The 26,528-nt window shown below is 61.2% G+C and overlaps 4 protein-coding genes across 4 annotated transcripts; 1 reads left to right on the top strand and 3 right to left on the bottom strand.

The window, feature by feature from the left end:
* Positions 1 to 11,888: 11,888 nt before the first annotated feature.
* SIRT2 (sirtuin 2) lies at positions 11,889 to 15,910 on the bottom strand. Its single transcript, XM_068178027.1, is given in 16 exon segments — positions 11,889 to 12,433; positions 12,436 to 12,520; positions 12,620 to 12,710; positions 12,981 to 13,021; positions 13,094 to 13,145; positions 13,235 to 13,311; positions 13,433 to 13,488; positions 13,569 to 13,628; positions 13,845 to 13,974; positions 14,065 to 14,133; positions 14,221 to 14,277; positions 14,369 to 14,475; positions 14,561 to 14,602; positions 15,014 to 15,130; positions 15,621 to 15,660; positions 15,743 to 15,910. Coding segments are annotated over 16 exon segments (1,359 nt in total). The 5' UTR covers positions 15,896 to 15,910; the 3' UTR covers positions 11,889 to 12,251.
* A 104-nt stretch (positions 15,911 to 16,014) lies between these two features.
* Positions 16,015 to 18,314, top strand: NFKBIB (NFKB inhibitor beta). Its single transcript, XM_068178028.1, has 6 exons — positions 16,015 to 16,309; positions 16,618 to 16,723; positions 17,025 to 17,268; positions 17,564 to 17,652; positions 17,745 to 17,996; positions 18,144 to 18,314. The coding sequence occupies exons 1-6, from the start codon at positions 16,104 to 16,106 to the stop codon at positions 18,189 to 18,191; spliced, it is 945 nt and encodes a 314-aa protein (XP_068034129.1). The 5' UTR covers positions 16,015 to 16,103; the 3' UTR covers positions 18,192 to 18,314.
* A 14-nt stretch (positions 18,315 to 18,328) lies between these two features.
* On the bottom strand, positions 18,329 to 22,791 carry SARS2 (seryl-tRNA synthetase 2, mitochondrial; the record flags this gene model as incomplete). The annotated part of the gene is made up of 16 exons (XM_068178048.1): positions 22,543 to 22,791; positions 22,361 to 22,456; positions 22,143 to 22,172; positions 21,928 to 22,068; positions 21,599 to 21,653; positions 21,273 to 21,336; positions 21,031 to 21,136; positions 20,349 to 20,396; positions 20,166 to 20,274; positions 19,897 to 19,942; positions 19,696 to 19,783; positions 19,514 to 19,626; positions 19,340 to 19,433; positions 18,974 to 19,066; positions 18,819 to 18,884; positions 18,329 to 18,739 (listed from the first exon to the last, which is right to left on the bottom strand). Coding segments are annotated over exons 1-16 (1,809 nt in total), but the record flags the coding sequence as incomplete, so codon positions are not given.
* Positions 22,792 to 23,331: 540 nt separating this feature from the next.
* MRPS12 (mitochondrial ribosomal protein S12) lies at positions 23,332 to 24,143 on the bottom strand. Its single transcript, XM_068178033.1, has 2 exons — positions 23,992 to 24,143; positions 23,332 to 23,913 (listed from the first exon to the last, which is right to left on the bottom strand). The coding sequence occupies exons 1-2, from the start codon at positions 24,038 to 24,040 to the stop codon at positions 23,531 to 23,533; spliced, it is 432 nt and encodes a 143-aa protein (XP_068034134.1). The 5' UTR covers positions 24,041 to 24,143; the 3' UTR covers positions 23,332 to 23,530.
* Between the last annotated feature and the right edge of the window lie 2,385 nt (positions 24,144 to 26,528).

Genomic DNA, 26,528 nt, shown 5'->3' with positions numbered 1-26,528 from the left:
TTCTTTCCCAGGGAAAAGGGCCGGTCTTTGTCTCCAGGGGCTGTGGCCCTGAGTGGCCGGCTGCCTGCAAAATATCCGAACGGACGAGGATATGTCCCAGACCCAACCTGCCCCCACCTCAAACCTGTGCTGCCCTGAAAGTCCTAAGGGAACCCTACAAACTGACATCAGGAACCTGGGCTGGCCACTTTTCTTTCCCAGGGAAAAGGGCCGGTCTTTGTCTCCAGGGGCTGTGGCCCTGAGTGGCCCTGAGTGGCCGGCTGCCTGCAAAATATCCGAACGGACGAGGATATGTCCCAGACCCAACCTGCCCCCACCTCAAACCTGTGCTGCCCTGACAGTCCCAAGGGAACCTTACAAACTGATATCAGGAACCTGGGCTGGCCACTTTTCTTTCCCAGGGAAAAGGGCCGGTCATTGTCTCCAGGGGCTGTGGCCCTGAGTGGCCGGCTGCCTGCAAAATATCCGAACGGACGAGGATATGTCCCAGACCCAACCTGCCCCCACCTCAAACCTGTGCTGCCCTGAAAGTCCTAAGGGAACCCTACAAACTGACATCAGGAACCTGGGCTGGCCACTTTTCTTTCCCAGGGAAAAGGGCCCGTCATTGTCTCCAGGGGCTGTGGCCCTGAGTGGCCGGCTGCCTGCAAAATATCCGAACGGACGAGGATATGTCCCAGACCCAACCTGCCCCCAACTCAAACCTGTGCTGCCCTGAAAGTCCTAAGGGAACCCTACAAACTGACATCAGGAACCTGGGCTGGCCACTTTTCTTTCCCAGGGAAAAGGGCCGGTCTTTGTCTCCAGGGGCTGTGGCCCTGAGTGGCCGGCTGCCTGCAAAATATCCGAACGGACGAGGATATGTCCCAGACCCAACCTGCCCCCACCTCAAACCTGTGCTGCCCTGAAAGTCCTAAGGGAACCCTACAAACTGACATCAGGAACCTGGGCTGGCCACTTTTCTTTCCCAGGGAAAAGGGCCGGTCTTTGTCTCCAGGGGCTGTGGCCCTGAGTGGCCGGCAGCCTGCAAAATATCCGAACGGACGAGGATATGTCCCAGACCCAACCTGCCCCCACCTCAAACCTGTGCTGCCCTGAAAGTCCTAAGGGAACCCTACAAACTGACATCAGGAACCTGGGCTGGCCACTTTTCTTTCCCAGGGAAAAGGGCCGGTCTTTGTCTCCAGGGGCTGTGGCCCTGAGTGGCCGTGAGTGGCCGGCTGCCTGCAAAATATCCGAACGGACGTGGATATGTCCCAGACCCAACCTGCCCCCACCTCAAACCTGTGCTGCCCTGACAGTCCCAAGGGAACATTACAAACTGACATCAGGAACCTGGGCTGGCCACTTTTCTTTCCCAGGGAAAAGGGCCGGTCTTTGTCTCCAGGGGCTGTGGCCCTGAGTGGCCGTGAGTGGCCGGCTGCCTGCAAAATATCCGAACGGACGAGGATATGTCCCAGACCCAACCTGCCCCCAACTCAAACCTGTACTGCCCTGAAAGTCCCAAGGGAACCCTACAAACTGACATCAGGAACCTGGGCTGGCCACTTTTCTTTCCCAGGGAAAAGGGCCGGTCTTTGTCTCCAGGGGCTGTGGCCCTGAGTGGCCGGCTGCCTGCAAAATATCCGAACGGACGAGGATATGTCCCAGACCCAACCTGCCCCCACCTCAAACCTGTGCTGCCCTGAAAGTCCTAAGGGAACCCTACAAACTGACATCAGGAACCTGGGCTGGCCACTTTTCTTTCCCAGGGAAAAGGGCCGGTCTTTGTCTCCAGGGGCTGTGGCCCTGAGTGGCCGGCTGCCTGCAAAATATCCGAACGGACGAGGATATGTCCCAGACCCAACCTGCCCCCACCTCAAACCTGTGCTGCCCTGAAAGTCCTAAGGGAACCCTACAAACTGACATCAGGAACCTGGGCTGGCCACTTTTCTTTCCCAGGGAAAAGGGCCGGTCTTTGTCTCCAGGGGCTGTAGCCCTGAGTGGCCGGCTGCCTGCAAAATATCCGAACGGACGAGGATATGTCCCAGACCCAACCTGCCCCCACCTCAAACCTGTGCTGCCCTGACAGTCCCAAGGGAACCTTACAAACTGATATCAGGAACCTCGGCTGGCCACTTTTCTTTCCCAGGGAAAAGGGCCGGTCTTTGTCTCCAGGGGCTGTGGCCCTGAGTGGCCGGCTGCCTGCAAAATATCCGAACGGACGAGGATATGTCCCAGACCCAACCTGCCCCCACCTCAAACCTGTGCTGCCTTGAAAGTCCTAAGGGAACCCTACAAACTGACATCAGGAACCTGGGCTGGCCACTTTTCTTTCCCAGGGAAAAGGGCCGGTCTTTGTCTCCAGGGGCTGTGGCCCTGAGTGGCCGTGAGTGGCCGGCTGCCTGCAAAATATCCGAACGGACGAGGATATGTCCCAGACCCAACCTGCCCCCACCTCAAACCTGTGCTGCCCTGACAGTCCCAAGGGAACCTTACAAACTGATATCAGGAACCTGGGCTGGCCACTTTTCTTTCGCAGGGAAAAGGGCCGGTCATTGTCCCCAGGGGCTGTGGCCCTGAGTGGCCGGCTGCCTGCAAAATATCCGAACGGACGAGGATATGTCCCAGACCCAACCTGCCCCCACCTCAAACCTGTGCTGCCCTGAAAGTCCTAAGGGAACCCTACAAACTGACATCAGGAACCTGGGCTGGCCACTTTTCTTTCCCAGGGAAAAGGGCCCGTCATTGTCTCCAGGGGCTGTGGCCCTGAGTGGCCGGCTGCCTGCAAAATATCCGAACGGACGAGGATATGTCCCAGACCCAACCTGCCCCCAACTCAAACCTGTGCTGCCCTGAAAGTCCTAAGGGAACCCTACAAACTGACATCAGGAACCTGGGCTGGCCACTTTTCTTTCCCAGGGAAAAGGGCCGGTCTTTGTCTCCAGGGGCTGTGGCCCTGAGTGGCCGTGAGTGGCCGGCTGCCTGCAAAATATCCGAACGGACGAGGATATGTCCCAGACCCAACCTGCCCCCACCTCAAACCTGTGCTGCCCTGACAGTCCCAAGGGAACCTTACAAACTGACATCAGGAACCTGGGCTGGCCACTTTTCTTTCCCAGGGAAAAGGGCCGGTCTTTGTCTCCAGGGGCTGTGGCCCTGAGTGGCCGTGAGTGGCCGGCTGCCTGCAAAATATCCGAACGGACGAGGATATGTCCCAGACCCAACCTGCCCCCACCTCAAACCTGTGCTGCCCTGAAAGTCCTAAGGGAACCCTACAAACTGACATCAGGAACCTGGGCTGGCCACTTTTCTTTCCCAGGGAAAAGGGCCGGTCTTTGTCTCCAGGGGCTGTGGCCCTGAGTGGCCGGCTGCCTGCAAAATATCCGAACGGACGAGGATATGTCCCAGACCCAACCTGCCCCCACCTCAAACCTGTGCTGCCCTGACAGTCCAAAGAGAACCCTAAAAACTGACATCAGGAACCTGGGCTGGCCACTTTTCTTTCCCAGGGAAAAGGGCCGGTCTCTGTCTCCAGGGGCTGTGGCCCTGAGTGGCCGGCTGCCTGCAAAATATCCGAACGGACGAGGATATGTCCCAGACCCAACCTGCCCCCACCTCAAACCTGTGCTGCCCTGAAAGTCCTAAGGGAACCCTACAAACTGACATCAGGAACCTGGGCTGGCCACTTTTCTTTCCCAGGGAAAAGGGCCGGTCTTTGTCTCCAGGGGCTGTGGCCCTGAGTGGCCGGCTGCCTGCAAAATATCCGAACGGACGAGGATATGTCCCAGACCCAACCTGCCCCCACCTCAAACCTGTGCTGCCCTGACAGTCCAAAGAGAACCCTAAAAACTGACATCAGGAACCTGGGCTGGCCACTTTTCTTTCCCAGGGAAAAGGGCCGGTCTCTGTCTCCAGGGGCTGTGGCCCTGAGTGGCCGGCTGCCTGCAAAATATCCGAACGGACGAGGATATGTCCCAGACCCAACCTGCCCCCACCTCAAACCTGTGCTGCCCTGAAAGTCCTAAGGGAACCCTACAAACTGACATCAGGAACCTGGGCTGGCCACTTTTCTTTCCCAGGGAAAAGGGCCGGTCTTTGTCTCCAGGGGCTGTGGCCCTGAGTGGCCGGCTGCCTGCAAAATATCCGAACGGACGAGGATATGTCCCAGACCCAACCTGCCCCCACCTCAAACCTGTGCTGCCCTGACAGTCCCAAGGGAACCCTACAAACTGACATCAGGAAGCTGGGCTGGCCACTTTTCTTTCCCAGGGAAAAGGGCCGGTCTTTGTCTCCAGGGGCTGTGGCCCTGAGTGGCCGGCTGCCTGCAAAATATCCGAACGGACGAGGATATGTCCCAGACCCAACCTGCCCCCACCTCAAACCTGTGCTGCCCTGACAGTCCCAAGGGAACCCTACAAACTGACATCAGGAACCTGGGCTGGCCACTTTTCTTTCCCAGGGAAAAGGGCCGGTCTTTGTCTCCAGGGGCTGTGGCCGGCTGAGTGGCCCTGAGTGGCCGGCTGCCTGCAAAATATCCGAACGGACGAGGATATGTCCCAGACCCAACCTGCCCCCACCTCAAACCTGTGCTGCCCTGACAGTCCCAAGGGAACCCTACAAACTGACATCAGGAAGCTGGGCTGGCCACTTTTCTTTCCCAGGGAAAAGGGCCGGTCTTTGTCTCCAGGGGCTGTGGCCCTGAGTGGCCGGCTGCCTGCAAAATATCCGAACGGACGAGGATATGTCCCAGACCCAACCTGCCCCCACCTCAAACCTGTGCTGCCCTGACAGTCCCAAGGGAACCCTACAAACTGACATCAGGAACCTGGGCTGGCCACTTTTCTTTCCCAGGGAAAAGGGCCGGTCTTTGTCTCCAGGGGCTGTGGCCGGCTGAGTGGCCCTGAGTGGCCGGCTGCCTGCAAAATATCCGAACGGACGAGGATATGTCCCAGACCCAACCTGCCCCCACCTCAAACCTGTGCTGCCCTGACAGTCCCAAGGGAACCCTACAAACTGACATCAGGAACCTGGGCTGGCCACTTTTCTTTCCCAGGGAAAAGGGCCGGTCTTTGTCTCCAGGGGCTGTGGCCCTGAGTGGCCGGCTGCCTGCAAAATATCCGAACGGACGAGGATATGTCCCAGACCCAACCTGCCCCCACCTCAAACCTGTGCTGCCCTGACAGTCCCAAGGGAACCCTACAAACTGACATCAGGAAGCTGGGCTGGCCACTTTTCTTTCCCAGGGAAAAGGGCCGGTCTTTGTCTCCAGGGGCTGTGGCCGGCTGAGTGGCCCTGAGTGGCCGGCTGCCTGCAAAATATCTGAACGGACGAGGATATGTCCCAGACCCAACCTGCCCCCAACTCAAACCTGTGCTGCCCTGAAAGTCCTAAGGGAACCCTACAAACTGACATCAGGAACCTGGGCTGGCCACTTTTCTTTCCCAGGGAAAAGGGCCGGTCTTTGTCTCCAGGGGCTGTGGCCCTGAGTGGCCGGCAGCCTGCAAAATATCCGAACGGACGAGGATATGTCCCAGACCCAACCTGCCCCCACCTCAAACCTGTGCTGCCCTGAAAGTCCTAAGGGAACCCTACAAACTGACATCAGGAAGCTGGGCTGGCCACTTTTCTTTCCCAGGGAAAAGGGCCGGTCTTTGTCTCCAGGGGCTGTGGCCGGCTGAGTGGCCCTGAGTGGCCAGCTGCCTGCAAAATATCCGAACGGACGAGGATATGTCCCAGACCCAACCTGCCCCCACCTCAAACCTGTGCTGCCCTGACAGTCCTAAGGGAACCCTACAAACTGACATCAGGAAGCTGGGCTGGCCACTTTTCTTTCCCAGGGAAAAGGGCCGGTCTTTGTCTCCAGGGGCTGTGGCCCTGAGTGGCCGGCTGCCTGCAAAATATCCGAACGGACGAGGATATGTCCCAGACCCAACCTGCCCCCACCTCAAACCTGTGCTGCCCTGACAGTCCCAAGGGAACCCTACAAACTGACATCAGGAAGCTGGGCTGGCCACTTTTCTTTCCCAGGGAAAAGGGCCGGTCTTTGTCTCCAGGGGCTGTGGCCCTGAGTGGCCGGCTGCCTGCAAAATATCCGAACGGACGAGGATATGTCCCAGACCCAACCTGCCCCCACCTCAAACCTGTGCTGCCCTGAAAGTCCTAAGGGAACCCTACAAACTGACATCAGGAAGCTGGGCTGGCCACTTTTCTTTCCCAGGGAAAAGGGCCGGTCTTTGTCTCCAGGGGCTGTGGCCCTGAGTGGCCGGCTGCCTGCAAAATATCCGAACGGACGAGGATATGTCCCAGACCCAACCTGCCCCCACCTCAAACCTGTGCTGCCCTGAAAGTCCTAAGGGAACCCTACAAACTGACATCAGGAACCTGGGCTGGCCACTTTTCTTTCCCAGGGAAAAGGGCCGGTCTTTGTCTCCAGGGGCTGTGGCCCTGAGTGGCCGGCTGCCTGCAAAATATCCGAACGGACGAGGATATGTCCCAGACCCAACCTGCCCCCACCTCAAACCTGTGCTGCCCTGAAAGTCCTAAGGGAACCCTACAAACTGACATCAGGAACCTGGGCTGGCCACTTTTCTTTCCCAGGGAAAAGGGCCGGTCTTTGTCTCCAGGGGCTGTGGCCCTGAGTGGCCGGCTGCCTGCAAAATATCCGAACGGACGAGGATATGTCCCAGACCCAACCTGCCCCCACCTCAAACCTGTGCTGCCCTGACAGTCCCAAGGGAACCCTACAAACTGACATCAGGATTCGGGGCTGGACACTTTTCTTTCCCAGGGAAAAGGGCCGGTCTTTGTCTCCAGGGGCTGTGGCCCTGAGTGGCCGGCTGCCTGCAAAATATCCGAACGGACGAGGATATGTCCCAGACCCAACCTGCCCCCACCTCAAACCTGTGCTGCCCTGAAAGTCCTAAGGGAACCCTACAAACTGACATCAGGAAGCTGGGCTGGCCACTTTTCTTTCCCAGGGAAAAGGGCCGGTCTTTGTCTCCAGGGGCTGTGGCCCTGAGTGGCCGGCTGCCTGCAAAATATCCGAACGGACGAGGATATGTCCCAGACCCAACCTGCCCCCACCTCAAACCTGTGCTGCCCTGACAGTCCCAAGGGAACCCTACAAACTGACATCAGGAACCTGGGCTGGCCACTTTTCTTTCCCAGGGAAAAGGGCCGGTCTTTGTCTCCAGGGGCTGTGGCCCTGAGTGGCCGGCTGCCTGCAAAATATCCGAACGGACGAGGATATGTCCCAGACCCAACCTGCCCCCACCTCAAACCTGTGCTGCCCTGAAAGTCCTAAGGGAACCCTAAAAACTGACATCAGGAAGCTGGGCTGGCCACTTTTCTTTCCCAGGGAAAAGGGCCGGTCTTTGTCTCCAGGGGCTGTGGCCCTGAGTGGCCGGCTGCCTGCAAAATATCCGAACGGACGAGGATATGTCCCAGACCCAACCTGCCCCCACCTCAAACCTGTGCTGCCCTGAAAGTCCTAAGGGAACCCTACAAACTGACATCAGGAACCTGGGCTGGCCACTTTTCTTTCCCAGGGAAAAGGGCCGGTCTTTGTCTCCAGGGGCTGTGGCCCTGAGTGGCCGGCTGCCTGCAAAATATCCGAACGGACGAGGATATGTCCCAGACCCAACCTGCCCCCACCTCAAACCTGTGCTGCCCTGACAGTCCCAAGGGAACCCTACAAACTGACATCAGGAACCTGGGCTTGCAACTTTTCTTTCCCAGGGAAAAGGGCCGGTCTTTGTCTCCAGGGGCTGTGGCCCTGAGTGGCCGGCTGCCTGCAAAATATCCGAACGGACGAGGATATGTCCCAGACCCAACCTGCCCCCACCTCAAACCTGTGCTGCCCTGAAAGTCCTAAGGGAACCCTACAAACTGACATCAGGAACCTGGGCTGGCCACTTTTCTTTCCCAGGGAAAAGGGCCGGTCTCTGTCTCCAGGGGCTGTGGCCCTGAGTGGCCGGCTGCCTGCAAAATATCCGAACGGACGAGGATATGCCCCAGACCCAACCTGCCCCCACCTCAAACCTGTGCTTCCCTGACAGTCCCAAGGGAACCCTACAAACTGATATCAGGAACCCGGGATGCTGAGTTTGGTTTCACCAGTAGATATCTTTCATTTTTGACCCGGTCCCAGCACTCCTCCTGGGGCCTCACTCCCCGAGTGTTTTTTTGCCTCTTCCATTTCCAAACACCGCAGTATTTCTCTGAGACCCCATCTACCACCCGCAAGTACTCAGGGTTTTGTTTTTTTTTTTTGTGCCAAATGCCTCTTGGAAACTGACAGTATGAAACTTGGCTCTTGGCTTTTTCTGTGCTGGATTTCTCCTGTAGAAAGCTGCCAGCATGTAACCCTTACCACAACCACTTCGCTGGGCCCAGAAATCACAGCCTTCAGACCAGCAGTGTAGGACCCTGCCCACTGCCCCTCCACTGGCACCTTTCCAAAGCCTTCCGCTACATTCCAGTAATACTCCGCATTTCCAGCGGGCAGCCTGTCTGACCCTCATCCTGACCCTAAAAGTGTGCTAAGGAATTCTAAAATAGCCCTTAGGAAGGTGTAACAATACCCTAAAAGACACCAGAAAAGTCCTAAAAAGCCTTCCAAAATCCCCTAAATATTCCTAATAGTCCTGCAAAAAAAACTCAAGGAAACCTGCTCAGCCTCCAAACCCTGCCTGTTGCTCTCTAGCCCACAGATGTCATCCCTACCTTTTTGCAGTGGGTCCTGTTGTGCTCTGAGGGTTCTGTCGTTGTCCTGGTGTGAGGGTCGCTGCCTTGTCCCAGCGGGAGGGTTCCGGTGTGGTCTCGCTGTTCGGGTTGCTGCGTGGTGCTGCTGCTGTCAGGGGTGAAAAGGGAAAAGGCTGTTGTTAGGGGGGCTGCTTAGGCTGAGGTTAGGGCTGGGCTCAGGAGTGGTGCACCTGTACCCTAACTTGCCTCCTAAGCTGTACCCTGTAGCCCTCATCTCCACTGCACTGCCCAGCCCTCAAGCCCTCGCCCTTTACCCCTCAAGCCCTCCTCTGCCCCCCAGCCCTCAGGCTCTGTGTGTCACCCTCCAGCCCCCCTTTGCCCCTCAGCTCCTGTGGGTCACCCTTAATCCCTCTCCTTTGCCCCTCAGCCCCCAGCTTCTCTGTGTCACCTCCAGCTGCCCCTGACCCCCTCAGCATCTCTCTGTGTCACCCACTGTCCCCTCTCCCTGTCCCTCCCTCAGCTCCCAGCCTCTGTCACCCTCAAGCCCCTCAGGCTGCCCCTCAGCCTCTATGTGCCGTGCCATGAAAAGACCCTAAAACATAAAAATTCCCTAAAAAACCCTCATCTTCAAAATGTCCTAAGAGCCCCACAGAAACACAAAAATAGCCTCAGAATACCCTTAAAATACAAGTAAAATACCCTACTTTTAAAAAAACCCTAAAACACCCTTAAAAATCCCTAAAGAACCTTTTAAAAAGCACTAAATATTCCTAAAAGAGCTCTAATAATACCCCAAAAATCCTTAAAATGCCCTGATAAGACCCTAAACAGACCTAAAAGCTTCCTCAATAAACCTAAAAATACCCTAGTCCTAAGAGTCCTCCACATACCCCCAATAGTCCTAAAAAAGCCCTAAATATTTTTAAATAGTCCTAGGAAAGCACCCCCCCCCCCAAAAAAAAAAAAAAAAAAAAAAAACCTATAAGTTCTAATTAGTACTAAGAAAGCCCTTAAAGATACCCTAAAAAAATCTTTTAAAAGCCCTGAAAAAGCCCTAAAAGTATCCTAAATATTCCCAGAAAAATCCTAAAAAGCACCTGCAAAAAAAAAAAAAAGCCCCTAAAATATCCTTTAAAAGCCCTAAAAAAACCCTAAAAAAGTGCTCAGTCCCCAAGCTCTACCGGTCACTCTCTAGCCAGCAAACATCATCCCCGCCTTTTAATTAGGGTCACTGCCTGCAGCTGCTGGCAGGGTTCTGGGGCTGTCCCAGCATTAGGCTCGCTGCCTGCAGCTGCTGTTGGGGAAAACTGGTGTTCTAGGGGTGCTGTTTAGGGTGAGCTTAGGGTTGGGCTGAGGGCTGCTGCTGTACCCTAACCCTGCCTGGTACCCTGTGTCCTGTCCTTCCTACCCCTAACCCTCAGTGTCAGCTCTCCACCTGTCAAGTCCCCCCCTCTTTGCCCCTCAGCCCACAATGTCTGTGTGTCACCCCAAGCCCCCGACACTGTCCTGTGGCCCCCTAACCTCCACCGTGCACACTCCACCTGGGTAGGGGTGGTTTTTAAAGTGAGGTTAAGGGTGGTGTGAGGGCTGATAAACCTGTCACCCTCAGACACCCCCCACTTTGTCCCTCAAGGCAGCCCCTGCCACTCAGCCTCCTTGTGTCACCCTCAAGTTCCCACCGCAGCCTCTCAGCGTCTCTGTGCCACCCTGGAGCCCCTCTTTTTACTCCTAAAGACCCCTTCTGCCTCTCAGCTGCACCCACGTTTTGTGTCACCCTCCAGCCCCCTCCCCTCAGCCCCAGGTACCTTTGTGACACCGCACAGCACACAGATGTGGTCCCTGCCTGTTTTATTTGGGTGTTGTCCTGCTGTGAGGGCCGCACTATCCCCACGAGTCCAGGCTCCCAAGTGCTGCTGCAGGGAGTCGCAGGTGGGCAGTGGGGAGTAAAGGGGTGGAGAAGGGGCCGGCTGGGGAGGGGTGAAGGGAGGAGAGAGGGTGGGGAAGGGGCGGGCTGGAAGTACAGGTAGGGGTGAGGGGTGGAGACGGGGACACAGCACAACAGGGCTGAGGGGAAGGGGTACATTTGCAGGGGGTGCAAAGGATGTTCATACATCCCAGAACAAAACCGCAGCACGATACAATTCGGAATGCCGGGGCAATGCCGAACACCTGCTGAAAACCGACACCAGGAATCTGGGCTGGCCACTTCTCTTTCCCAGGGAAAACAGACAGATATTGTCACCAGGGGCCTGTGGCCCTGAGTGGCCGGCCGCCTCCAAAAAATCCGAAAAACCGAGGATACGGCCCAGACCCAACCCGCCACTACCCAGCTTTAATTTTAGTGAAATATTGTTGCAGTTTGTAAATATTCCCTTTGCCTGCTACTCAGTCTTTCCCTGTGCATCCAGGTAACAGATTGACTCCATCCTTTCTCCCTAAATGCCGGCTCTCGTGGATAGCACCTAAGCAGAAAAGTTCTAGAAGTGTTGCTTTTAAAATAAAACTTACTACATCTGGCTGTACGATTAAAATAAATACCTATATTGATTGTCCAAGGGGGAATGGTTTCCAGGACAGAAAATATCCGTTTTGGTAGCACAGATCCCATTGTTGGGTTTGGGAATCCAGCCCATGTAAGGCAATTGAAAATTAGTTTTTTGGAATTCTGTAAGTTGAAATTGGGACATTCTGGTATTTTGCAACTTGTTGTTCTGGTATTTTGAAATTGGGTTTCTTTGGTGTTTTGTAATCTATCCCTGCTCCATTATCATCCTTCTCCCAACCCAGGTGGGTTTCCAAGATCTTGGGAAAAGATTTTGGGTGTGGAAAGGATCTTGGGCACAGGGTGGGAGTTGGACTCGACGCCCCTTGTGGGGGCAGCTCGGGATATGCTGTAATTCTGTGACAATTCTTTCCCACAGGAAGGGACGTTTTCCACCCCCCATCTCGGGGGCAGCTCCAAGGTAGCCCCCAAGAGGCCAAGCCCAGCCAGACCCATCTGTCCTGGCAGCTTCCCTCCAGGAGCAACCCTTAGACTATGGGATTTTGGAGGTGCAATCCAAATTTAGGCCCATTTTGGCTGGTGGACAATGAGTCCCATTTGCCATTCCAAAAAAGTCACATTCGCATTTTCCAACCCCACAGATCCATATCCACTCTTCCTTCCATCCCAAAATCACAGGTATCACACAGCAGATACAGAGTTTTATTTTGAAACCATTTTTTAATGTAAATTAATGTTATTTCTCAGTAGATATAAAAGTGAGAAACTTCACAGGTTTCAGTGTTTTGCACACACATCCCCCCACAACCTTCCCATGAATTCCAACACATTTTGGAGATTTAACACCCTTCTTAGGGGAGGAAAAAAACCCTTTTGTACCCTCAACCTCCCCCTCTCCTTTTCTAACTCATTTTTCCCATTTCCTATATCTTTGTTTTTCTCTTTCTTCCTTTAAGGAAAGAAAGAGCCCCAGGACCTCCAGACCCCAGTGACGACACAAAGCCACAACCTCCTCTGTGACCATTTAATTTTGGGTCGTCTCCCTGTGCTATGGGGAAAGTCCTTACTGCCCCCCCTGTGACTTTTCCGGGTCATTTTGAGTCTTGTCCTTGTCCCCCTGGGGCTTTTTGGGCTCCTTTTCAGCCTTGGCTTTGTCCCCCAGGCTCTTCTTGGGGTCACCTTGAGCTTCTTCCTTGTCCCCCAGGCTCTTTTTGGGGTTCCCCCCGTCCTTGTCCTCATCCCCCCGGTGCTTTTGGGGGACTCCCCATCCCTGTCCCCCGCCTTGGCATCAATGGCCGCGTGTTCCCTCCGCACCAGCTCCTCGAGCTCCTCCTGAGGGGAAGACATGGGGGTTCAGGAGGGTCCCAGAAGGGTTTGGGGGGCAGAGGGACCCCCAAAATGTGTGGGTGGGGGAAGGTGTCAGGGGGGTACCTTCCAACCCAACAGTTCAGCCAGAGCCAGGCACCCGCTGTCACAGTCCCCCAGCCAGGCCACGTCCCTGCAGAGACACAGGGACCCCAAAGTCACCTTTGAGGGGACCTAAAAATCCTGGGAGGCCCTAGAACCACCATGAGGGTGCCCAAAACTACCTTGAGTGGCCCCAAACTACCTCGGGGTGTCCAAACCTCGATGGAAGTCCTCAAACCACCTTCAGGGGTCCCAAAACCACCGTGGGGCTCCCAAAACCACTTTGAGGGTCTCCAAAGCCACGGTGGAGTTCCCAAAACCATGGGGTGGGGACAGAGCCCACCCCCCACCTGCCCATACCTGTAGGCCTTGTCCGAGTCAAAAGTCCATCCCACCGAAGCCCATCAGGGACATCAGGGGGTCACTCTGGGGGGAACAAAGGCGGTGACAAGGGGGAGGCAGCTGCTCCAAGCCCCCCTCAGTGCCTCCCAACCTCACCTGGCCCGTCTTCTCCTTGTTGATGAGGAGTCTGGGGGTGTTGGTGGGGACCCTGCGGGAGGGGGCGGTCACAGGGGGCTCCCCAGGGTCTGAGGGGGTCCGGGAGGAGATCGGGGGGTGCGGGGGGGGGGGGTGTCTCACCTGCTGATGAGGGAGGCAAAGGGCTGCACCTGCAGCGAGGTGCCCATGATGAGCAGCAGGTCAACTTTCTCAAAGTCCTGTTGAGGGAGGGGACGTCACTGGTGGGGGGGTCCCCAGGTCACCTCAGCCCCCCCCACCCCCCCAGCCCCAAATGCAGGCTGGGAGGGTGGGACTCAGGGCCCCCCAAACCCCACTCACTGACTCCAGGAGGGCGAAGAAGCGCGAAGGGAGGCTCTCCCCAAAAAACACAATGTCTGGGGAAGGGGGGGTGGCAGGTCAGTAGATGGGAGGGGGGGTGAAGCCCCTCCCCTCCCCTCCCACCCCCAAAACTCACCAGGTTTCACCAGTCCCTGGCACTTCTCACATTTAGGGACGAGGGAGGAGAAAATCCGCTCTGGGAAGGAGGAGGAGGAAGAACCTCAGTGGGGAAAAGGGGCACGGGCATTTGGGGGGCACAGGGGCATTTGGGGGGGATGCTGGGGGAGAACAACCTGCTGTTACCACCCCGTGGCAGAGCAGGTGGGGACACCCCTGCAGCCACTCAGGGGGATGGTTGGGGGGGCCCAGGGGGTCCCCAGCACTCCGGGGGGTTCCCCAGAGCCCCCCCTACCCCTCATCCAGGCCAGGCTGTAGCGCTGGCGGCACGAGGGCCGCAGGCAGTGCGATGTGAAGAAGGTGCCGTGAGCCTCCACCAGCAGCTCCGGGTCCAGCCCTGCCACCCTCTCCAGAGTGTCGATGTTCTGGGGGATGGGGGGGGGGGGGGTCAGGGGGTCCCCAAAATCCCCGTGACCCCCCCCCAAACCAGCCGGGGGGAGGGGGTGGTGTCCCACCTGGGTGTAGCAGCGCAGCAAGAGCCCCTTGTCCTGCAGCAGCCGCATGAAGTAGTGACACACCGTGGGCTGGGGGGGAATTTGGGGGTCATCTGAGGGTCTCTTGGGCCCCCACTGAGTGGAGGGGGGTTGGGAGGAGGTTTGGGGGTGTTTTACCTTGAACTGCCCTGGGTAGAGCTCGCGGGCGAGGGCGAAAAAGGGCTCTGGGTGTTTCTGGGGGGAGGGCACAGGGAGGTCAGGGGGGGCCCGGAGTGGCCCCAGAAACTCAGGGTCCCCCAGGAATTTGGGGAGGAAAGGGGGATACCTTGAAGAAACCGATCTCGAAGATAGCCTCGGGGTAGGGGAGGTTGTAGCTCTGCAGGTTGGAGTAGAGCCCGGTGCCAGGGGAGCGGAAGTCCGGGATCCCGGCAGCTGGGGGGGGTGGGGTGGGGAGGGGGTCAGAACCCACCCCAGGCGTCCCCAAGCCCCCCCAGGGCCCCCCACAAAGGACACTCACAGGTGGAGATGCCAGCGCCCACCATGCACACGACGTTCTTACCTGGGGGGGGGACAAAGGGGTGAACCCCAAATTCACCCTCAGGAACCCCAAAAGTGCCCTTTCCCCCCCCACCTCCGAAGTGAGCCCCCAAATCCGCGCAGTTTCCGCTGCCCCCCGCTCCCCCCGGTTCCATGCCCGATTTTCCCACTGCCCCCCATTCTCGTTCCACACCCCGTTCCCGGCGTCCCTACAGCGCTCGCCCCTCGGGAACCGGCCCGCTCCCCGTTCCTGTTCCTATTCCCGTTCCACGCCCCGTTCCCGTCCCCGTTCCCAGCCCGGTTCCCGTTCCCGGTGTCCCTACAGCGCTCGCTCCTCGGGAACCGGCCCGCTCCCCGTTCCTGTTCCTATTCCCGTTCCACGCCCCGTTCCCGTCCCCGTTCCCAGCCCGGTTCCGGATCCCGGTGTCCCTACAGCGGTCACTCTTCAGGAAGCGGCTCACGCCCTGCAGGCTCAGCTCGTCCAGCACCGGCTCCGGTTTGTCCCCGCCGAGCCCCAGGGTCCGGGACAGGAGCGTCCGCAGCAGCTCCACTGCGGGGACATCCAACTGTCCCCAAACAGTCGCCAAAGTGACCCCTTCGCCCCCAAACCCCCCCTAAAATGTCCCCAAAGGTTCCCCAAATGTCCCCGAAAGTCCCAAAAGCCCCAGAAACGTCCCCAAAAATCACCTCAGCAACCCCAAAGGACCCATGATGTCCCCAAACGCCTTATTCCAGCCGCCCCGTCCTAGAAATATCCCCGAATGTCCCATAAGGGCCCCAAAAGCGTCCCCAGGGGGTCCCCGAAGTGCCCCCAGGGGGTCCCCGAAGTGCCCCCAGGGGGTCCCCGAAGTGCCCCCAGGGGGTCCCCGAAGTGTTCCCAGGGGGTCCCCAAAGTGTCCCCAGGGTCCCCGAAGTGTTCCCAGGGGGTCCCCGAAGTGCCCCCAGGGTCCCCGAAGTGCCCCCAGGGGGTCCCCGAAGTGCCCCCAAAGGCCCAGCCCCGGCCCCCGCGGCCACGGGACCCCGACGTCCCCAGACCCAACTGTCAGCGTCGGCCGAAGCGCCCGGCTCGGGGTCCGAGACCTGCGGGGAGGAGTGCGAGGGGTCACCGGGGTGTCGGGGGCGGTCATCGGGGTGGGGACCGAGGGGACACCGGGGGCGTTACCGGAGATTCGGCGTCCGGCTCCGCCGCCTCCCCGCGGGCAGCGGGAGCTGCGGGGACGGCGGGAGGGTCACCGGCGGGGGTGGGAGGAGAGGGAGCCCCACCCCCCGGGCCGCTCCCGGCCCCGCCGCCCCCGGTACCGTCCCGGTCCGCCATGGGCGCGGCCTGCCCGTACCACACTTCCCGGCGTGCCCCGCGCACCCGCGGCGGCTCCGGTTGGCGGGGGCAGCGGGCGGGGCCAGGCGGACGGTGCTGATTGGCTGAGGCACCCGGAAGCGCGGGCGTGGACTACGGGTCCCGGCACGCGCCGGGGCGGGGATTCCCCGGTCCGCGATGGCGGCCGCGGCCTGAGGCGGCCCCGGCGATGGCGGCCGCGGCCCCCGCGGCCCCCGGGGAGGCAAAGCGGCCCGAGGGCGACGAGTGGTGCGACAGCGGGCTGGGCTCGCTGGGCGAGGGGCCGCTGGGGCCGCCGCTGCCCGCCAGCCCCGGAGCGGAGTCCCCCGAGCCCCTCGCTGACCCCGCGGCCTGGCTGCGGCACGTCCTGAGCTTCGTCACCGAGGACGGCGACACGTGAGGGCGGGGAAGGATGAGGGAACCTCCCCCCCCCCCCCCCGGGTCCGGGCGGGACCCCCAAGCACACCCGGGGTTGGGGGGTCACGGTCCTGCCTCTTCCCGGGGTTCCGGTGCGATCCCGCCGGGAGCGCCGCGCCCCCGCGGGGGTCCCTCAGTAACGTCCCTCAGTGACCCCCCCCAAAACGGCCCAGGACCCCCATCCCCTCCCCGTCCCCCCCCCACCACAGACACGCACTTCTTTGGGGACTCCCCGGTGGGTCTGGGGGTGGCGGAACGCCCCCGCCCAGCCCGTGCCCGCCCGCCAGGGCCCTTCACCTGGCCGTGATCCACGAGCACGAGGAGTTCCTGGAGTCCATCCTGCGCCACACCGAGCACTCGCCCTACCTGGACCTGCAGAACGACCTGGGGCAGGTGCGGCAGGGGCGGAAATTTGGGGGTCCCGGAGGAGTTGGGGCTGGGGGGGGGGGATAGTCCTGGGACCACCCCAAGTCTCCGCAGCGTCGGTGGTGGGGGTGGGTGAGGAGCTGAGGGGAAAATTGGGGAGTTTGGGGTCGCAGTGGGGTGGAGCTGCAGGGTAGGGGAATTTTGGGAGGGGTTTGACACACCCCCCCCGCCCCCAGTTGTGACCCATCCCGCACATCGCGGCGGGGATGGGACCGGGAGGTTTTGGGGTGATGTTCCGGGGGGGTTAAGCCCGGTTTTTTCCCCGCAGAGCGCGCTGCACATCGCCGTGGTGCTGGGGCTGGCCGGGGCCGTGCGGCGGCTGCGGGCGGCGGGCGCGGGCGTGGCGGTGCGGGAGCGGGGCGGTCACACCCCGCTGCACCTGGCCTGTCGCGAGGGTCACCCCGCCTGCGCCCGCGCCCTGCTGGGGGACCCCCGGGACCCCCCCGACCCCCGGGACCCCCGGAAGGAGGAGGAGGAGCTGCGGGCGCAGCTGGAGAGCGTCAACTACGACGGTGAGTGGAGGGTGGGGGGCAGGAGGGGCGCGGTTTTCAGGGGGGGCGTGGGTTGGGGGAACGGTTTTGGGGGGGGGGGGTCGTGTGGCTTTGGGCTCGTCGTGGTTTTGAGGCGGTCACGGTCTTCACGGGGGGACGCGATTTTGGGGATGGGGACACAGCGCAGGTTTGGAATTTACACGTTTTGTTGGGGGGGGGGTCACACTGTTTGGAGGGCACATTGGGAGGGGAATGGTTTTTTGGGGGGGGGGGGTTCCACGTGCTCAGGCTGTGCTTTGGGGGCCCCCATCCACAGGTTACACCCCACTGCACGTGGCCGTCCTGCGCCGGGACCTGGAGCTGGTGCAGCTCCTGCTCTGCGCCGGCGCCGACCCCGACCAGCCGGTGGGTGCTCCCAAAAACCCGCCCAAAACAAACAAAAAACGGGGCTGGGCTGGGGGGTCCTGGCCGCCCCCTGACCCCGCCGTGCCCCCCAGGAGCCGAGCTGTGGCCGCAGCCCCCTGCACTTGGCCGTGGAGGCACAGAGCCCCGAGGTGGCCGAGTGCCTCCTGCGGGGCGGGGCCCGGCCGGACCCCCGCACGTTCTCGGGGTTCACCCCCCTGTACAGCGCCCGGCGCCGCCCCGACCCCCGCCTGCCCCCACTCCTGCGCCGCTTCGGGGCCCGCGACCCCCCCAGCAGCGACAGCAGCGACAGTGGCGACAGCGAGGGCGGGGCCGAGGACAGCGAGGTCAGTCAGTGACCACACCCGTCCCCAGAGATCCCCCCCCGGGGTAGCCCAGGATGACCGGGGGCCTCTCGGGAGGGCCCCCAAACCCTTCCAAGCCCCCCCACCACACTCCTCCAGTCCCCCCACCAAACCTCTCTCCCTCCCCAGGACGAGTACGACGACATCGTCATCAACAGCAGGCGCTGCCCGGCCTGAGGGCCCCCATGGCGACCCCCCAAGAACCCCACTGGATGGACTTGGAGGTCCCCCTGACACCCCCCAGCCGGGGGGGCCCCCTGAAGATGCACCCCCACCCCCCAAAATCCCGAGGGAGCCCCAAGGGTTGCCCTGTGACAATGGTGGGGACACATGTGTAAGCGCAGGACACAGGTGTGACACTGGGGGACACCTGTGTGAGTGCAGGACACAGGTGTGACACTGGGGGACACCTCTGTGTCCCCAGAGCACCCCTGGAGCAGAGGCCACGCCTGTGACAAGGACCATTTCCAGGTTTTATTCCCGGGATTTGTCGCACGCCCGGCGGGGCGCGCGTCCTGCGTCCGTCCCTCGATGTCCCGGCTCCATCCGCGCTCTGCCTCCTCCTCCACGGGGACCCCTCCCCTCAGGGCCCCCCCCCCCATTTTCGGGGGGCCCCCCCCGGGCTGGTTGGGGCCGATGTAGCGCAGGAGGGGCGCGGGGGGCCGGGCCAGCACCTCCTGCCCCACCAGCGGCTGCAGCACAGGGGGCACCCGGACACGGCCATCCTGGGGGGGTGACACAGGGCAGGGTGAGCCCCCTCCCCCGGGAGCCCCCAGCCCCCCGCGGGACCCCCAAAACACTCACCGGGAGCTGGTTGCACTCGAGGAGCGCGATGAGCATCCGGGACACAGCGCAGGCGGTGCCGTTCACCTGAGGGGGAGCCCAGGGGGTCAGGGGGGCTTAGAGACCCCACCCCGGGGTTTTGGGCTTCTCCCGGGGATTTTGGGGGGGCCACCCACCGTGTGGGCGTGGCTCAGCTGGCCCCCCTCCCCGCTGTACATGATGTTCAGCCGCCGGCTCTGGTAATCCGTGCAGTTGGAAGCGCTGGAAATCTGGGGGGTTGGGGAGAGGGAGAGGGGTCAGGAGGTTTTGGGCACCCCCTCCTCCACTCCAGAGACCCCCCCCAAATGGGGGTCCTGATCTGGCAGCAAGGGTGAGAATAAAATGGGGGGCATCACCCTGGGCACCTCTGAATTTTTGGGATTTTACCAGAATTGCTTGGTTTCTCCCCAAATTACTGGGACTCTCCCCAGTTTATCAGGCTTCTCCCCAAGTTATTTGGGCTCTCCATGAGTTATTGGGGTCCCAGACCTCGCCCACCTCACCTCCCCATATTTGCCTCGTCCAGGCATCCAGGCCTCGATGTCAAACTTGCGGTAGGCGGGGAGCCCCAGCTCCTCCGTGGGCATGTCCAGGACACTGGGGGGGCCCGGAGGGGACAGTTACGAGGGAGTTCACAGTCCCACGGACTGGGGGGACCCCCCCCAAATCCCTCTCACCGGTAATGGAGCCCCAGCTCCGAGAAAATCTCCTTCTGGATCCCCAGGAACTCATCCAGCAGCTCCTCGCTCTCTGTCCCGCGCTCGGCCGCCGTCACCCCGAACATCTCTACCTTCCGGGGAGGCACACAGGGTGACCCCCCGCCCTTCCCTCCCCAGGGCTCTCCCAGTGCTCCCAGTACCTTGGTGAACTGGTGGACGCGGTAGAGCCCCCAGGGCTCCCGGCCCGTGTCGGTCTCAGTGCGGTAGCAGGTGCTGGAACACACGACCCTGGCGGGGGACGTGGGTCAGGGGGCCCCAAAACACCCCAGACCCCCCAGGGAATCGGGGTGGGATCCCCACAAGAGGAGGGGGTCCCTGGGGGGGACACTACCCCCCTGTACCTGACAGGCAGGTCCTGCAGCTGCACTGCGTGGTCCATGAAATATCCTGGATGGAGGGGGACACAGGGTGACCCTCAAATCCATCTGCCCCCACCTCTTACTCTACTTTTTCCGTCTTTTCTTCCCTATTTTTTACTGTTTTCCTCGTGTTCTCCCCCACTTTTCCCCATTTTCACCCGTATTTTCCTCCGTTTTCCACCTGGTTCTCCCCCACTCCATTTCTCCCCCTGGGTTTTCCCAGTTTCCCCCCACTTTCCCCAGTTTCCCACCTGCAATTCCCACCTCCGAGGTCCCGGCCAGGCACAGGTCCTCGAAGCGTGCGGGGTCGATGGTGTAAACTTGGGAGGGGGTAGCGCTGGGCTGGACCCCACAGCCCTCCTGGGGGGCACAGGGGGTCACCTGGGACCACAGAGGTGCCAGGGGGGTGCTCATGGGGCTCGGGGGTCACTCACAAAAACGGCTCCTCGCAGAAGGTCCGGCACCGTCATGGGCAGGAAACCCTGGGAAAAAGGGAGATAGGGAGAGTCCGACCTCCCTGGGTGCCCCCCAAACCTCCCTGGATCCCTCCAGACCATCCCAGACCCTCCCTGGATCCCTCCGGACCATCCCAGACCCTCCCTGGATCCCTCCGGACCATCCCAGGCCCTCCCTGGATCCCTCCGGACCATCCCAGGCCCTCCCTGGATCCCTCCAGACCACCCCAGAGCCTCCCTGGATCCCTCCAGACCATCCCAGGCCCTCTCTGGATCCCTCCAGAGCCTCCCTGGATCCCCCCCAGACCCTCCCTGGATCCCTCCAGACCATCCCAGGCCCTCCCTGGATCCCTCCAGACCACCCCAGAGCCTCCCTGGATCCCTCCAGACCATCCCAGACCCTCCCTGGATCCCTCCGGACCATCCCAGGCCCTCTCTGGATCCCTCCAGAGCCTCCCTGGATCCCCCCCAGACCCTTCCTGGATCCCTCCAGACCATCCCAGGCCCTCCCTGGATCCCTCCAGACCATCCCAGAGCCTCCCTGGATCCCTCCAGAGCCTCCCTGGATCCCTCCAGACCATCCCAGACCCTCCCTGGATCCCTCCAGACCCTCCCTGGATCCTTCCAGAACCTCCCTGGATCCCCCCAGGTCCACCCCCACCTTGCTGAGCAGCTTCCGCAAGGTGAAGGTGACGAGGGCGTGCTGCAGCAGCGCCCCAGCCCCGCACAGGTAATAGGAGCGATGGCCCGACACGTGGGACAGGCGCCTGCAGGGGTGGGACAGGGCTGGGACAGGTGTGACACACCTGGGGACACCCCCACCCTGCACAGGTAACGTGAGCATCGGCCTGACAGGTGGGACAGGGGTGGGACAGAGGAGTCCCCCCTCCAGGTGCTGCTCACCTTTGCCGGATGATGTCCAGCCCCTCCCCCAGCTCCAGGTGTCCCTTTGGCTTGAAATCAAACACTGGAGAAGGGAGGGGGGACCTCTGTCACCTTTGTATCCCCAGACCCCCCCCAAACCCGGCCCCCCAAATCCTCCGTAACCCCGAGGCCCCCCAAAGCGCCCCAGACCCTCCTTTCCCCCCTGCAAATCCTTCATCGCTCTGCCCCAAATTCTCCGTCACCCCCCAGACCCTTTTTTCCCCTCCAAGGACCCTTCTCCTCCTTCCCCCACAACAAAAAAAAGCATCCCCAGGACCCCCCCCAAAACACCCCCCACCCCTTACCTGGTTTCTCACCCACCACCTCGAGCAGCCGGGCCTGACTCTGGTCCCCAGCGGGCTGGGGGGGCACAAGGGAGAGTTTTGGGGGTCTCACCACAGCGGGGTGGGTTTGGGGTGATTTTGGGGAGGTTTTGGGGGTCTCACCACAGCAGGGTGGGTTCTGTTGGTTTGGGTGATTTTGGGGAGGTTTTTGGGGGTCTCACCACAGCAGGGTGGATTCTGTCGGGTTGGGTGCATTTTGGGGAGGTTTTTGGGGGTCTCACCACAGCGGGGTGGGTTCTGTCGGGTTGGGTGGGTTTTGGGTGATTTTGGGGAGGTTTTTGGGGTCTCACCACAGCAGGGTGGGTCCTGTTGGGCAGCTGCAGGGCCCCCAGGTAAAATCTCTGCTCCAGGTCCGACTCCTCGGCCTCGAGCGCCCGGAGCTGCTCCCGGAGGCTCCGGCCCCGCTCCCGCAGCGCTGCCAATTCCGGGTGCTGCCAGAGGGCCACTGTGAGGGTGAGGAGGGCCAGGAACACCCCCCCGGCCCCCCCCAAAATTCGATTCCTACCGTCTTGGCCGCTGCCTTGTCGTGGGAGGCCTGGGGGGGAAAAGGAGTCAGGGAGTCCTTGGGGGTCTGGGGGTAAGAGAGGGAGTCTGGGGGGGCGTGGGGATCATGGAGTGGTTCACGGGAAAAGGGAAGGCGGTCCTGGGGGGTTCCGAGTGGGGACCAGCGGGAACTCTGGGGGTCCAAGGGGGGACTGTGCGTTCCCGGGGGGGGGGTCTCACCATGATCTCACGGACCCCCTGGGCCACGCGCCCCTTCTCAGCCTCCAGCCGTGCGATGCCATCCCGCACCTGACCCAGCCGCGACCACGTCCGTACCTGGGGGCGAGGTCAGGGCGTGGCTCAGGTGTGGCGGGCCGGCCCTCCCCGAGTAAGCCACGCCCCTCCCCGTTCCCGCCACTCACGATCTCCCGGAGCGCGGCGCCCCCCAGCGGCCCGCGCCGCCGCTCCACGTCGCGCTCGCTGAGCGCGGTCACGTCGAGCTGCGGCCGCGCGCTCAGCCCCTCCCGCACGTGCTCGTACAGGCGGCTCCGCGCCGCCGCGGCCACGGGAGCGGGCCCGGGAGCGGGCCCCGGGCCGGGAGCGGCCCCCGCGGCCCCGCGCCGCCCGCCCGCCGCGGCCGCCGCCGCCAGCAGCGCCCTGCGCGCCGCCATCTTGGGCACCGGCGCCGGTCACGTGGAGGAGGAGCCGGGGGCGGGGACTGCACCGCGCACGCGCGCGCGGACCGCACCGCCCCCCTCCCGGCTGCCTTGGCCACGCCCCCTCTCGTCCCGGCCACGCCCCCGGCCTCAGTCCCGCAGCGCTGCGGGTTTGGTGACCCCGGTGACCCCCCCCGTGACCCCAGTGACTCCCCCGGTGACCCCAGTGACCCCCCCAGTGCCCTGAGCTGCTCCCCCCGAGTCCCCAGATCCCTCTCCGGGCTTTTCCCAGTGCCCCCGGGCCTCCTTCCACTGCCCACCGGACACACTTCGAGGTGCCCAAAGGCTCCTTCCCAGCACCTCCAGTACCCCCAGGACCCTTTCCAGTACCCCCAGGACCCTTTCCAGTACCCAGTGCCCCCACAACCCTTCCCAGTACTGCAGGACCCTCCCCAGTACCCCCAGGACCCTTTCCAGTACCCAGTGCCCCCCACAACCCTTCCCAGTACCCCCAGGACCCTCCCCAGTACCCCCACCACGACTCCACACCACAAACCACATCACCACCAAATTTTAATCCAAAAAGAAAAACCACCCAGGGCCAGCGTGTGGGTGACCCTGGGGTTGGGTGGGTTTGGGGTGATTTTGGGCAGGTTTTTGGGCTCACCCCACGTGAGGGTCACCCTGAGGGGCCCGGGGAGCCTCATGCCGGGCCCCGGGCGTGTTCCCAGGACCCCGACGCCGAGCTCCCCGCTCATTTCTTGGCCTGCACGTGGGCGCAGTCGTACTTGCCCCGCACCACGGTGAGCTTGACGCCGGGCAGGTCCTGGGTGCGCCCGCCCTGCACCAGCACGATGTGGTGCTCCTGCAGGTTGTGGCCCTCGCCGGGCACGAAGGCGATGACCTCGCGGCCGGTGCTGAGCCGCACCCGCACGCACCGGCGGTTCGCCGAGTTCGGCTTCTTGGGCTTTCGGATCAGGTTCTTCAGCACCACGCCCTTGATCTGCGGGCGGCCCAGGGTGGGCCCCGGTTTGCGGGGAGGGGGCGCGGGGCGGCCCTGCCGGTGCATCTGGTTCAGCGTGGCCATGGCGGCGGATGGAGGTGGGCGCGGCGGCGACGGGAGGAGCAGCCCCGGACCTGCGGAGGGGACGCCGAGAGGGGTCACGGGGGTCCGGGGGGGCGGCGGGTTTGGGGCAGGAAGGGTCGTTTACGCACTGCAGCGGGCCAGCGAGGCGGCGGCCCTGAGCGCGGCGTGGAGCGACATGCCCGAGGCTCTGAGGGGAGAACGCACGGTCAGAGCTGCCTGGGGAGGGCACCGGGGAGCGGCGGGACGGGAGCCCGCACGTTCCCCTCAGTGCGCCGCCATCTTACCCAGATCCGAGCGCACCGCGCTGCGATTGGACGGCGGAGATGCCAATCTCCGTGATTCGTGCGGTGATTGGTCAGGCTGCAGCTTAATCCCACACTGGTAGCTGGAGAGCCAGGGTCTGGAGACCCGCCCCCCCAGCAGCAACTTCCGCGTTGGGCCCCGCCCCTCCCACTATAAACCCCGCCCTAAAGCTGGTCCCCACCCATATTCGTCTTTTCTCCGCCCCAGGCCACGCCTCTTGCCCATATTTGGCTCCACACCCTCCGCTCATTGCCCATATTTGGCTCGCTCCGCCCCTTCCCCGTGTCCCCGCCCCTCGGAGGCGTGGTCTGTCGCCGCGGCGACGCGGGCGTGGGAGGACCCGGATGTGTCTCGATCCCAACATGGCGGCGGCGGCGGCCGAGTGAGGCCTGAGGGGGCCCGGGGGGCGCTGAGGGCGCTCGGGAGGGATTCGGGGATTGCGGGGGCGATCTGGGGTTTGGAGACCCCCCCCCAGAGCCAAGGAGTTATTTGGTGATGGAGCAGGGCGGTTGGGGGTGGGCTTGGGGGCAGTTTGAGCCTCCCCGGATCCCTGGAGGGGCGGCAGCAACAGCCTTGGGAAAGCCTGGGATTCCTGGGGAGCACCGAGATATGGATCCAACCGCCCCCCGCCCTAAAAGCACCCCAGAAGGGGAGGTCCGGGCTGCTCCTGAGGGAATTCCGTTCTTCCCGTGCAGCGCTTTTACCGGAGGACCTGGAATGCGGAGCTGAGGCAGGAGAGTTTTCCCTTCGTGGAAGGTAGGAAACGAATCCGGAATTAATTCCCGGAATTTTTTATCCCACGGGGATTTGGGGGTCTCCTCCCCACGCTCCCATCCAGCCCCAGAGCCCTGGGATGGATTTTTCCAGCGTTCCCTGTGGATTTGGGTCAGGAACTCCGAGGCAGATGGGCACTGGAATTCCTCAGGAATGCCCTAACTCCTCAAAAACAGCGTTTCCCCCCCAGTTTTGGCGCAGTGGGAAGGGAAATTGCCATCCCCACTGTTTTTTTTTTTTTTTTGTGGTGTTCCTGTCGCCATTCCTCAACTGAAAAGGAGGGAAAAAAATCAACAGAAGCCTCTGGATTTGGGCTTTCATTGTGTAATTTTATGAATTTTCAAATAATTAATGGTGGGACAGAGGGATTGACCCACGGTCAGCTTGGAAATAAGTGGAAATTGGGTTCATGGGAAATATCCAGATGTGGAAAAGATCCAGCAATCCTTTGGAAATGGCCAAATCTTCCCCCTCCCGCCATTCCCTGTTGGGGTTTGGGGGTAAAAGGTGGGAATTTGGAACCAGCTTCTCGTTGTCAGCTGCGGGACAAGCAGGAATTTCTCCGGAGTTCCCAGGAAGAAATTCCAAGGGTATTCCTGCCCATGGCTTTAATTAATCTTTTAATTTGTTCATTTCCCATGGGATAAAACCTGGGTTCCCTGGAGCCCTGGGAGGAATATCTGGGTTTTCTGGAGGTGTTCCTGAACCAGCCCCAGGAGGGATTTTCCTGGATTTTGGTGACCTGGATCATTATGGGCAGATGGAATCGTTACTGATTAATTGGACCATCGTTAATTGGCCCTTCCTTTGCCCCAAGCTGGAGATTCCCGACGTTCCTCCCTCCCTCTCCCTTCACTTCCAGCTCTGGGGAAGCTTCCTGCTCCAGGAAAAGAGCTGAATTCTGCCAGAATTCCTCTTTTTCCTCTTTCTTTTACACTTTTTCCCTTCTCCTCTCTTTCCCTGGTTCTCCTTTTCCCACTCCTTCCTCCTTTCCCTGCTCTCCCCCTCCCCTCCCGTCCTGCTTTTCCCAGTGATCACGGAAGCTTTGAGGTGCTCCGTTCCCTTTTCTCAGGAGTTGGGAATCTCCTGGTTCCCTTCCCGGATTTTTTCCTGTTCGGCTGAGCTTTGGAGGCTCCTCGTGGGTCACCAGATTCCTGGAATTCCGGGATTCCTCCGAGCAAAAGCCGACACTTCTCCTCCTCTTCCTCCTCCTCCTCCTCTTCCTCTTCCTCCTCCTCCGGCAGATCCAGCTGGGCCAGTCCAACCCGCCTTTCCCGGCCGGACCGCTCCAGGCCCGGCCTTCCCGGCCTCGCTTTCCTGGGAACGTGACCCCTTTGCGGGGAATCCCGGGATTCCGACCCGGGGGATTGAGCTGCACGTTCGGGACCGCCCGGCGCCGCTTCCCGCTTCGGGTTTGTTTTTTTTTTTGTTTTTTTTTTTTTTTTGTTGTTGTTTTTTTTTTAAGGAAAACAACCCCTGGGAGCAACCCTAACCTGCTCCCAGCAGAATCTGGGCCGGGATTCCGGCGCTCCAGGGATCATTGGGATCACCGGTGTGGATCAGGAAAACGTGCTTTCACCGATTCCGC

This window comes from Anomalospiza imberbis, unplaced genomic scaffold (assembly GCF_031753505.1).
Source record: "Anomalospiza imberbis isolate Cuckoo-Finch-1a 21T00152 unplaced genomic scaffold, ASM3175350v1 scaffold_146, whole genome shotgun sequence".
NCBI classification, from domain to species: Eukaryota; Metazoa; Chordata; class Aves; order Passeriformes; family Viduidae; genus Anomalospiza; species Anomalospiza imberbis.
The sequence above is the reverse complement of the archived record's forward strand: the minus strand, read 5'-3'. Positions and strand labels throughout refer to the sequence as shown.